This window comes from Epinephelus lanceolatus, chromosome 16 (genome assembly GCF_041903045.1).
Source record: "Epinephelus lanceolatus isolate andai-2023 chromosome 16, ASM4190304v1, whole genome shotgun sequence".
NCBI lineage: Eukaryota > Metazoa > Chordata > Actinopteri > Perciformes > Serranidae > Epinephelus > Epinephelus lanceolatus.
This window is the reverse complement of record NC_135749.1, coordinates 1,998,497-2,010,942: the sequence shown is the minus strand read 5'-3', so window position 1 is coordinate 2,010,942 and position 12,446 is coordinate 1,998,497. Positions and strand designations below refer to the sequence as shown.

The 12,446-nt window shown below is 39.1% G+C and overlaps 1 protein-coding gene across 2 annotated transcripts; it reads left to right on the top strand.

Moving 5' to 3' along the window:
- The first annotated feature begins 1,017 nt into the window (after nt 1-1,017).
- yars1 (tyrosyl-tRNA synthetase 1) lies at nt 1,018-10,822 on the top strand. Of its 2 annotated transcripts, none has more exons than XM_033636326.2 (14): nt 1,018-1,145; nt 2,624-2,693; nt 2,783-2,929; nt 3,016-3,191; nt 3,300-3,429; nt 4,451-4,531; nt 5,307-5,399; nt 5,480-5,615; nt 5,710-5,795; nt 8,450-8,585; nt 8,721-8,839; nt 8,951-9,144; nt 9,230-9,371; nt 10,096-10,822. In XM_033636326.2, the coding sequence occupies exons 2-14, from the start codon at nt 2,637-2,639 to the stop codon at nt 10,204-10,206; spliced, it is 1,608 nt and encodes a 535-aa protein (XP_033492217.1). In that variant the 5' UTR covers nt 1,018-1,145; nt 2,624-2,636; the 3' UTR covers nt 10,207-10,822. The 2 variants fall into 2 exon arrangements, with proteins under 2 accessions (XP_033492217.1, XP_033492218.1); XM_033636327.2 differs by having other exon boundaries at nt 1,049-1,145; nt 2,627-2,693.
- Nucleotides 10,823-12,446: the final 1,624 nt, after the last annotated feature.

Here is a 12,446-nt window from a genome sequence, read left to right as displayed (position 1 = left end):
AATTCATAAAAAAGGTTTCTGCTTGAGGAACTCACAGTAAAAAGACTTTATTAATTTTAGAACACTGGTTATTTTATATATGTCCTATTTTATTATTATTATTATTATTGTTGTTATTATGGCATATTGTCATCTGTTGTATTCGTTTATTTTTGTATTATTATAATAGTTTCATTTTATTTCCCTCAGTGCAGTCCACAGGGCAGTTAGCTGCTTCTTATCTGCTTCAGTGGTGGTATTTTATTTTTATTTTTTAATTCAATTTAATTTAATTTTAATTTATGTTTGTTTATTTCTATTTTGTTTTTGTTTTTTGTATTTCTTAAAAAAATGCCTCATTTTATTTGCGTAAATCCTCATTGTTTTAAATCCAGGATCAACCATGTAAAGTACTTTGTTACTCTGTTTTGAAATGTGCTTTATAAATAAAATTGATAATAATAATAATTATAATTATAATTGTTTCATTTTTATTTTATCATTTTTTACAAAAAGAAAAAAAGCAGACAGAGCCGAGGATAACAGGCAGTGACATCATAGGTGAGGGTGAAATACTTGTGTAAAACATCATGAAAAAAAATCATTAATTTTTGGTATTATTGCCCCAAAAATATATATAAAAAAATATGCAGAAAAAAATCCATTGTTGTTTTCTGTTTTGGAGATTTTTTTTTTTTTAAGTTGGTGGTAAAATAAATACAAAATACAACCATTTAAACGTGTATGTCCCGCCCCTGAGCCAAATTAAAAAAACATAAGTACCTCCTCGATGTTTAATAAAATTATTTGTCCTGTCTCCCCCTTACTGCCCCGTATGTCATATTATATATATTCATTGATATATTATTATTTTGTATTTATTTTATTATTATTATTATTATTATTATTATTATTATTATTATTATAATACTGCTCTTCACTCCAGTCCGGTAGGTGGCGCTAATGCACCTGAAAGCAGGTTGGCCAGCCGCCATTAAACTGAGGGAAGAAGAAGTGATCGGTGCGCTCTGCTCTCTGCTAGTTTCCCCTGTGAGTGTGATGTGAGTCGATCTCAGAGCAGCAGTTAGCGCTGATGCAACACACTGACAGCTCCTCTCAGCCGGCTCCACTGTCTCACAGCTCTGTGTAACAAGACAGCTTTACAGGTGAGTCAGCACCGTATACTGTACGGTTTAACGGCAGACTGTTTCTGCTGTTAGATAAACTTCATATGTCACGGTAGGAACTACAATGGTTGTAGTTTTAACCCGAGACATTAGCGGAGCTAGCTGACGTTAGCTGCACATGGTTGTGTTGCTAGCTGGCTCGTTCATTCATTATCACCGTGACGTTACCGGAGAGTCAGCCGGTGAGCTCACGAGCGTGTTACCTTACAGATGACCGAGTGACTCGTGTCTGACACGGAGAGGAAACTGAGGGTTTATAGTAGTTAAACAGAGCAAACGTTAGCCGGTAGCTTTAACGCTGAGCTCCGAGTCAGTTTCATGTCTAGCTACGTTTCGTGTCTCAGTGGCTAACGCTCAACTCTCTCTGATAGAAGTGTGTAAAGCTTTTCACTGACGTGCGGTCTCATGGTGAATTAGGCTTTTATTAACTTTCAGAAAGTGTCAAAGTTCAGGACACATCCTCACTGATGGCCCTTTAATGTCACATTAATGATGCAACAGTGAGACTTTCACAGTGCGATAATCGTCTCAGAAAATATCGCGGTTTCACGATATGATAGAATTTATGTTATTATCAGTGAGCCGTAAAAGAGTGAAAACAGAAGAGTTGTTTTTAGTTGAACAGACATTTTCTTGCTCTAACTGAAACTTGAAACCATTTTGTGTATAAAGTTTAATCTTTTATAAAATAACTAAATAAAGTTTAATTATCTGACCGTTTCAATATCATAGATAAGCAAATGTACACAGTATCATAACCTTCAGCTAATATACAATGCAGCCCTGTGTCTAACAGGATAACATGTTGACCAAAAGGTCAAAGGTCAGATTCACTGTGACATCATAATGTTCTGCAAAAACACTTCTGGCTATTATTCAACGTCATAACTGCACCTTTAAACAGGTGTATCGCTGCAACCCAAATCCACACTAAGAAAACATCAATGGACATTTTTACTCTTCACATTTTTTATTTTCTCTGGACAATAATACCAAATATCAACAGACCTCATTTTTAAACACATAACATAAGGCCTCTATCAAACAGTTGAGTCGACGCGTCATGATATTTGTAAAACAGGAAGAAAAAAAATCTACGTTTCAAACCACACTCTGTTATAATGTTAGGTATATGATTCAGGGTAGCAGCACTGATGATAATATAAAGTCTGTAATACTGTGATACTATGAAAATTTCATATTGCTGTAACCCTATTGTGACAGTATACCAACATATATCCATTTCTTACCATGGTATTAGTGGTATTTCCACATAAGTATTCTAGATATTTACCATCAGTGTTTTGGAAACATCTTAGAAATGGTGAAAAATTATACTGATATCATATTTTTCACCACATATTTAATGGAATAACTAAATATATATACTGTATGGACAAAATGAAACGAAGCCACTGCCTCTGATTGATAACAGTGCCTCATCTCTTCCTCATCAGAAGGCTCTGCGTCATGGCAGATCAGCTGAGTCCGGATGAGAAGTTCCACCTCATCACCAGGAACCTTCAGGTGGGACGTGCAGACAGACACACAGTGACTCAAGTGTCGCAGCAGCTCGGTGTCATTAAACATGTCTTAAACATGTGTGTGTGTTGCAGGAGGTCCTGGGAGAGGAGAAGGTGAAGCAGGTTCTCCAGGAGCGAGAGCTGAAGGTGTACTGGGGCACAGCGACCACCGGCAAACCTCACGTAGCGTACTTTGTCCCCATGTCCAAGATCGCAGACTTCCTGAAGGCAGGATGTGAGGTGAGGACGTCTGTCTGTTGTTGAAGGATCTGATTCAGTCTGCACTTCCTGCTAAATCAGAGCTTGTTTCCTCTTCGTCTCCTCAGGTCACGATTCTCTTCGCAGACTTACACGCCTACCTAGACAACATGAAGGCTCCCTGGGAGCTGCTGGAGCTCAGGGTGAAGTACTACGAGCAGGTCATCAAGGCCATGTTGGAGAGCATCGGCGTGCCGCTGGATAAACTCAAGTTTATCAAGGGGACGGACTACCAGCTCAGCAGGTCGGTGGTGCCTTCATGTGCATTTATTTAACTTCACATGATCAGACACAGACTCGTCAGCTGCCGTCTCACACCGATGCTTAAGATCTGTGTGTTTATGTTTGACAGAGAGTACACTCTGGACGTGTACCGTCTGTCCTCCATGGTGACGGAGCATGATGCTAAGAAGGCTGGAGCTGAGGTCGTCAAACAGGTGGAGCATCCCCTGCTGAGCGGTCTGCTCTACCCTGGACTGCAGGTAATAACTCCGTCCAGCAGGGGGCGGTGGATTCATCTCACTGCTGCTCAGTAGGCTGCTGTAAAAATGTTTTATGTTCAGCAAAACACTGGACCTGTAAACCGAATTTTACCTGAGTGTTGCATGTGACTCAGCAGCCGAGTTAATTGTAAATAGGCTGTGATACGGTGCTGGTTATGGTTGCTTAGCAACCTCAGATGCAACCTGCCTCCCAGCCCTTTAAAGTCGGCACAGGAGTAGTGCTCAGTGACTGACCTCGCATTTTCCAGGTGCTTAAAGACGCAGCGTGTGTGTGGCCCCATAGAGTACAGCCAACAGAGAGGAGCCTGGCTTGTTAGTAGTGATGGTGGTTTATCAGAAGCTTCATCTGAATGGGCTCCCTTCAGTCAGCTGACACTGTATTTTGGTAAAATAGAAGGTGTCACATGGAGAATTCCTTACTTCAACTCAATGAAACAGTCACTCGTCGTCCACTGCGGCGCTTTCAAAGTGATTGACAGGAATAAATAGAAACGTCCGACAAAAGTTTAGCTCAAAACGCACACCGTGTTGCTTGTGGTCATTTAGGACATGTTTTTCGTTGGCTTGAAATCTAAAATGTTGCCACACTGGTGCAGTTTTAGTTTTCTTTAGAGGCTAACTCTGTCTCCTCAGCACCCCAAAAAACACATCACCTTTCTAGTAAACAAACACAAAGTGCAGCGATCCTCTCCCTCTCACCTCAACTGTAATACGATCTCCTCCATGTCACCTCCCTGTCAGATATTGATTATTTCTACTACAGCACATTAGGTGCTCTGATGCTGTCGGCACAGGACGCCAAGACTAGACTTTTCGATTGCTGGAATGTGTCGTTATGAGAAACGCCAGTTTAACTGGTTTTCACAAAATGAAACCGGTTTAAGCTCGTAAATCGTCTCTTTTTATGACCCCATTGATAAAATTATTACAGTAAATACAACATCATCATGTGCAATTATGAATGACAGGTGTAGTAAATGTGTTTTCTGTTCTCCCTCAGGCTCTGGATGAAGAGTACCTGAAGGTGGACGCTCAGTTCGGAGGAGTGGACCAGAGGAAGATTTTCACTCTGGCAGAGAAGGTACCACCTGCCTCCATCTTCCCTCATTTCTGTCAGTCCTTCAGTCAGAGCTGCTTGTTTTCTTTTGTTTTCTTTTGTTTGATTTTATTTATTATTATTATTATTCTGTCTTGTTTTATTTATTTTATTATTTTATTTTATTATTTTATTTTTTTAATTTGTTTTATTTTATTTTATGTTGCCTTTATTTTTACCAGAAAAACCTCTTGACATTAAAAATCTTTTTCAAAAGTGTCCTGGCTGAGACAGGCAGCAACATAAGTTACAGACAGACAACATAGACGACAAAAATAAAAAATGGACATAACTACAACAGGCAATATGAAACACCAAATGAGATTATTACAAAGAAAAATCAAAACGTATGTTTATATATCAGTGAACCATAAAAATGCAAAAACAAAAAGAACATACTTCCATGTTGTGCTACGTTCCTGCTAATTAAAACAATCTTTGCATCAAAGTAAGACTTTAAAGTAAGGTTCCTCTTTGCCTGAGTTCAGTGCATCTTCTGTGGATACGTAACCTCTGCTGTATTAATTTTTTACAGCGGTCATGGTACCATGACGGCCTGTACGGCACTGATATTATGAATGTCTGAGTTGATGCTGGACAGGGATTCAGTAGGTGACATTAGCTGCACCCGCCTATGAAAACAGAAGATCACTGATAGAAACGCTGAACTCTAAATGTGAAATCAGGTTGATCGCCTGAAACAGTTTTCAGAATAAGATTCTGTAAAACATAACTGTGACTGTGTCTCATCTGTCTGCAGTACCTGCCGTCTCTGGGCTACGCCAAACGCTCCCACCTGATGAACCCAATGGTCCCCGGACTGACTGGAACCAAGATGAGCTCCTCAGAGGAAGTACGTCACCCTGAAATAAAATGAGTCCAGATCTATGTGAACATGTCCTGCTGTTGGTGACACTGTCGTCTCTGTTTCAGGAGTCAAAGATCGATCTGCTGGACTCTGCTGCAGACGTGAAGAAGAAGCTGAAGAAGGCGTTCTGTGAGCCGGGAAACATCCAGAACAATGGCGTCCTCTCCTTTGTCAAACACGTCCTCTTCCCTCTGCGCGGAGGTAAAAGCTCTTTGTCTGATGTCTCAGCGTCAGACTTTTCTCCACTCGGTTAAAGAGAATAAAACGAGGTGATAACTGGATCGTTGTGTTTCAGAGTTCTGCATCAAAAGAGACCCGAAGTTTGGTGGAGACAAAATCTACAGTGTGTTTGAAGAGGTGGAGAAAGACTTCGCTGAGGAGGTAGAGTGTGGACACAGTATGAAGAAGACGAAGGTGTCGTACACATGCTGCGTGTTTAACGTCTGCTGAGCTCTACTCATGTGCCTACTGTGTGCTAGGACTGTGTCATATCATCTCGTTAACAATAATACTGGTATCGTTTTTAATATATGAAAAATTCATATCGTGATACTCGTGATATTTCTACTTGTTGACATATTGACGTCATACTGTTACCCACAGCAACAACAGACATGGCTGAAATTGAAATTATTGGCGACTCCGTGGTGGTTCGACACTATACTATGACTTTTTTTTACGTGTTTTTGGACGACATGCTATACTATGACTTTTTTTACGTGTTTTTGGACGACATGCTTTACTATGACTTTTTTTACGTGATTTTGGACGACATGCTATACTATGACTTTTTTTACGTGTTTTTGGACGACATACTATACTATGATTTTTTTTTACATGTTTTTGGACGACATGCTTTACTATGACTTTTTTTACGTGATTTTGGACAACATACTATACTATAACTTTTTTCCATGATTTCGGACGACATGCTATACTATGACTTTTTTTACGTGATTTTGAATGACATGCTATACTATGACTTTTTTTTACGTGATTTTGAACGACATGCTATACTATGACTTTTTTTTACGTGTTTTGGGACGACATACTATACCATGACTTTTTTTTACGTGATTTTGGACGACATACTATACTATGACTTTTTTTATGTGTTTTTGGACGACATGCTATACTATGACTTTTTTTACGTGATTTTGGACGACATACTATACAGTGACTTTTTTTACGTGTTTTTGGACGACATGCTTTACTATGACTTTTTTTACGTGATTTTGGACGACATGCTATACTATGACTTTTTTTACGTGTTTTTGGACGACACACTATACTATGACTTTTTTTTACATGTTTTTGGACGACATGCTATACTATGACTTTTTTTACGTGTTTTTGGACGACATGCTATACTATGACTTTTTTTACGTGTTTTTGGACGACATGCTTTACTATGACTTCTTTTACGTGATTTTGGACGACATGCTATACTATGACTTTTTTTACGTGTTTTTGGACGACACACTATACTATGACTTTTTTTTACATGTTTTTGGACGACATGCTTTACTATGACTTTTTTTACGTGATTTTGGACAACATACTATACTATAACTTTTTTCCATGATTTCGGACGACATGCTATACTATGACTTTTTTTACGTGATTTTGAACGACATGCTATACTATGACTTTTTTTTACGTGATTTTGAACGACATGCTATACTATGACTTTTTTTTACGTGTTTTGGGACGACATACTATACCATGACTTTTTTTATGTGTTTTTGGACGACATGCTATACTATGACTTTTTTTACGTGATTTTGGACGACATACTATACAGTGACTTTTTTTACGTGATTTCGGATGACGTGCTATACTATGACTTTTTTACGAGATTTCGGAAGACGTGCTGTACTATGACTTTTTTTTACGTGATTTTGGAAGACGTGCTGTACTATGACTTTTTTTACGTGATTTCGGACAACATGCTATACTATGACTTTTTTTTACGTGATTTCGGACAACATGCTATACTATGACTTTTTTTTATGTGATTTCGGACGACATGCTATACTATGACTTTTTTTTACGTGATTTCAGACAACGTGCTATACTATGACTTTTTTTACGTGATTTTGGATGACATACTATACAGTGACTTTTTTACGTGATTTTGGACAACATACTATACTATAACTTTTTTTCATGATTTCGGACGACATGCTATACTATGACTTTTTTTACATGATTTTGGACGACATGCTATACTATGACTTTTTTTACGTGATTTTGGACGACATACTATACAGTGACTTTTTTATGTGATTTTGGACAACATGCTATACTATGACTTTTTACGTGATTTTGGAAGACGTGTTGTACTATGACTTTTTTTTACGTGATTTCGGATGACGTGCTATACTATGACTTTTTTTACGTGATTTTGGACGACATACTATACAGTGACTTTTTTTTACGTGATTTTGGACGACATGCTATACTATGACTTTTTTTATGTGATTTTGGAAGACGTACAATACTATGACTTTTTTTACGTGATTTTGGATGACATACTATACTATGACTTTTTTTTATTATTTAGTTGAACTATTAATATTGCAACAGAATCTGAATCTCACTCTGAGTTACTGTTGTTCACAAACTAAAGACATGAGAGATAATTTTTCTTGAGTTTTTACTGAACATTTGAAGCAAACTGTGAAACTAGATCACTTATTTAGTTAATAATATTTTTTTCTTTTTTTAATAATTTGTCATATCGTCAAGAATATTATCGTAAAAATACCCTTTAATGTTATGATATTATTTTAGGGCCATATCACACACCCCTACTCTGTGCCAACTTTCAAGGGCGTGGAATAGGAACAGGTGCTTGGGTACGCATATGCGCCGCTCTGGCGTTTAAATAGCCTGCCGTGCCTCTACCGTGAAAAGATCAATTTGAAAGTGCAACAAACCGCAGCACGTGAACGTCCCCTAAAAGCTTCTGTTGAAGTGTATCTCTGTTAAAACGCTCTGATCTGACCGTTGGCGCTCTGTGACATCATTAGCTGATCCATCCAGGAGACCTGAAGGCCTCGGTGGAAGTCGTGCTGAACCAACTGCTGGAGCCAATCAGAAAGAAGTTTGAGACGCCAGAGCTCCGCAAACTTACAAACAACGCCTACCCCGACCCCTCAAAGACAAGTCAGTATTTTACCCATCATCCTCTCACATCCTTTTTAGTCCAAACAGAGCGTGGTGACGAGTTTGACATGAACTCTGATGTCACCTGGTGTTGTGTGTGTGTGTGTGTGTGTGTGTGTGTGTGTGTGAGATCAGAAGGAGCAGGAAAAGGTGCCAAGGCAGGTGGTGGAGGAGGAGGAGGAGGAGGTGAGGATGATGAGCTGGTCCCGTCCAGAGTGGACATCAGGGTGGGAAAGATCATCAGTGTGGAGAAGGTGAGACGCTGACATCATCACCTGATGTGTGATCATGTGATCAATGTGGCTGCGACCCATCCGTCCGTCTCCTCTGTGTTCACATCTGTTTGTCTGTTTCCTGTCTTCCAGCATCCAGATGCCGACTCACTGTACCTGGAGAAGATTGACGTGGGGGAGGCGGAGCCAAGGACCGTAGTCAGCGGTCTGGTGGCTTACGTGTCCCAGGAGGAGCTCCAGGACCGGATGGTGCTGGTGCTGTGCAACCTGAAACCCCAGAAGATGCGAGGGATTGAGTCTCAGGCCATGCTGCTGTGTGCCTCCATGTGAGTGTCACACAAACACACCACACATCCCTCAGCCTCTTATTAAACAGTATTCCTCTGCTCACTCTGATTGGTTGGTTTCTAGTGAAGGGGAGCCCAGGAGGGTGGAGCCTCTGGACCCCCCTGAGGGGTCGTCGCCTGGAGAACGGGTCTTTGTGGAGGGATATGAGACGGGCAAACCAGACGACAGACTCAACCCAAAGAAGAAGGTGTGGGAGAAAGTTCAGGTACGTTCAGGAACGCCGCTCAGCCTCACAGCAAACGTCTCCCAGTGGACACTTGTGGTACTGCACCCATAGATCCTGCGCCAAAAGCTTTTTCTGAATAGACCAATGGTACGCCCTGCTCTAGGGTGTTAGAGCGTAACGTAAAAAGTGAAATGGGATTTTGGATGACATGCTATACTATGACGTTTTTACGTGATTTTTGACGACATGCTATACTGTGACGTTTTTACGTGATTTTGGATGACATACTATACCATGATGTTTTTCGTGATTTTGGACGATTATGTTTTTTCATGATTTTGGACGTCATGCTATACTGTGATGTTCTTACGTGATTTTGGACGACATGCTATACTGTGACGTTTTTACGTGATTTTGGACGATTATGTTTTTTCGTGATTTTGGACGTCATGCTATACTGTGACGTTTTTACGTGATTTTGGACGACATGCTATACTGTGATGTTTTTACGTAACTTTTTACGACATGCTATACTATGATGTTTTTACGTGATTTTGGACGACATGCTATACTATGACATTTTTACATGATTTTGGACGACATGCTATACTATGAGGTGTTTTCGTGATCTTCTTGGATGTAAACTGTCAGAGAAACATAAGTGGTGCACAGAGGCAAAAAACCATGAGGCAGTGATTCTAGCTCTGTGATGGAGTAACAGCATATTTGACTAAAATGTGTTTGTATTATTTTTTGTCTCCAGGCCGACCTGAAGATCTCAGACGAGTGTGTAGCTCAGTGGAAAGACAAGCAGCTGATGACTAAACTGGGACAGATCACATGTAAGACTCTCAAAGGAGGAAACATCAGTTAGAAACACTCGCCGCCGCCGCCGCCGCTGCTGGCCACATCACAACAAGAGTACTTTCATCAACAAATCACCATGGCAACAACGGTCAAACTTCGTCTGGATGTTTTCACAGAGAGTGATGGGACGTCGACGCTGAAAGCCTCAGATTCTTGGAGCGGCTGTAACAAATTCTCCCACCTTGCTTTGACTTTATTAGGAAACTATCTGTAATTCTGAAACTTTAATCAATCTGTGATTCATCACTGTGTTTTATTTTATACCTGGGATTGTATGTCGTTTCTGACACACTTAAACACAGAGAGACAAACTGCTCCTCAGATAATGAACTTGATTGAATGTTGCAGAACTGTTTGTTTGTTCCTGGACGCAGCTGATGAAGAATCTCAGGTGTTTAAAAAGGGACTGTGTTGAAATGCCTTCATACTAAATGTTACAGCAGCGGTCAGTCTGTCACCTTATTAACACAGAACTGTTTTATGTGTTCAGATATAACATATGAAAATAATCAATATGCCATGTAATGTAAGACACAGGACGGTTGAATTGGGGGTACAGGAATGTATATCTGATAATAACGGTCATATAATAAAATCATGCATCATCTTGAACATGAAATAAACGCTGGCTGAATTCTCTGGTCTGCAGACATCAAATATGTTTACACTCATCGACCACTTTATTAGGTACACCTTGTTGGTACTGGGTTGAAAGCCTTTCTAATTCTTTGCCATAGATTCAACAAGGACATACGACATGTTATACTATGACTTTTTTTTACGTGATTTTGGACGACATGCTATACTATGACTTTTTTTTACGTGATTTTGGACGACATGCTATACTATGACTTTTTTAAGTGATTTTGGACGACATACTATACTATGAGTTTTTTAATGATTTTGGACGACATGCTATACTATGAACTTTTTAACGTGATTCCAAATGACATGCTATACTATGACTTTTTTACGTGATTCCAAATGACATGCTATACTATGACTTTTTTAACGTGATTCCAAATGACATGCTATACTATGACCTTTTTAACGTGATTCCAAATGACATGCTATACTATGACTTTTTTACGTGATTCCAAATGACATGCTGTACTATGACTTTTTTACGTGATTCTGGACGACATACTATACTATGACTTTTTTACGTGATTTTTTACAATACTATACTATGACTTCTTTTCATAATTTTGGACGACATACTATACTATGACTTTTTTCCATGATTTTTGACGACATGCTATACTGTGATGTTTTTACGTGATTTTGGATGACATACTATACCATGATGTTTTTCGTGATTTTGGACGATTATGTTTTTTCATGATTTTGGACGTCATGCTATACTGTGATGTTTTTACGTGATTTTGGACGACATGCTATACTGTGACGTTTTTACGTGATTTTGGACGACATGCTATACTATGACTTTTTTCCATGATTTTTGACGACTTGCTATACTATGACTTTTTTCCATGATTTTTGACGACTTGCTATACTATGACTTTTTTAAGTGATTTTGGACGACATACTATACTATGACTTTTTTACGTGATTTTGGACGACATGCTATACTATGACTTTTTTACATGATTTTGGACGACATGCTATACTATGACGTTTTTTCATGATTTTGGACGACGTGCTATACTATGACTTTTTTCCGTGATATTTGATCTGGCACCAACAACCATGCCACATTCAAAGTCACTTAAATTACCTTTCTTAATCATTCTGAGTCTTCGTTTGAACTTCAGCAGGTCATTTTCACCACGTCTGCATGCTGAATGCACTGAGTTGCTGCCATCTGATTGGCTGTTGAACAGGTGTACATAATAAAATGAAGTGTGTGTGTTAAATGAGACTGTGTTGGTAAATATTCAGGCATCTGCACCACATCTTTAAAAAAGAAAACAGAGAACTGCATTTTTAATACACTTAAATTTTATTTATAGAAGTAATAACTGTACAGAATTCTTTAAATCACCGAGACGTCGATTTTTGACTCATTACTAAGAGTCAGAATAATAATTCACTCACCAATGATTTTTGCTGGGGGAAAGCATTTTGTGCAAATAGTGATGAGCTGGATTTTCCACCAAAAAAAAAAGGCGTCGGGCCAAAGTTTTCGATACAGAATCGTTAATAAAAAACACCGACTCCACACAAAGTCTGCTCCAGTGTATCAATCATCCAGGGCCGGTCACGTGCACAGCCCTCAGAGTGGTT

Coding starts and splice junctions, on each gene's coding strand:
- yars1 (XM_033636326.2), top strand. CDS start 2,637: ATGGCAGATCAGCTGAGTCCGGATGAGAAGTTCCACCTCATCACCAGG. Junction 2,930..3,015: donor TCCTGAAGGCAGGATGTGAG/GTGAGGACGTCT, acceptor TCGTCTCCTCAG/GTCACGATTCTCTTCGCAGA. Junction 8,586..8,720: donor CCCCGACCCCTCAAAGACAA/GTCAGTATTTTA, acceptor GTGTGAGATCAG/AAGGAGCAGGAAAAGGTGCC.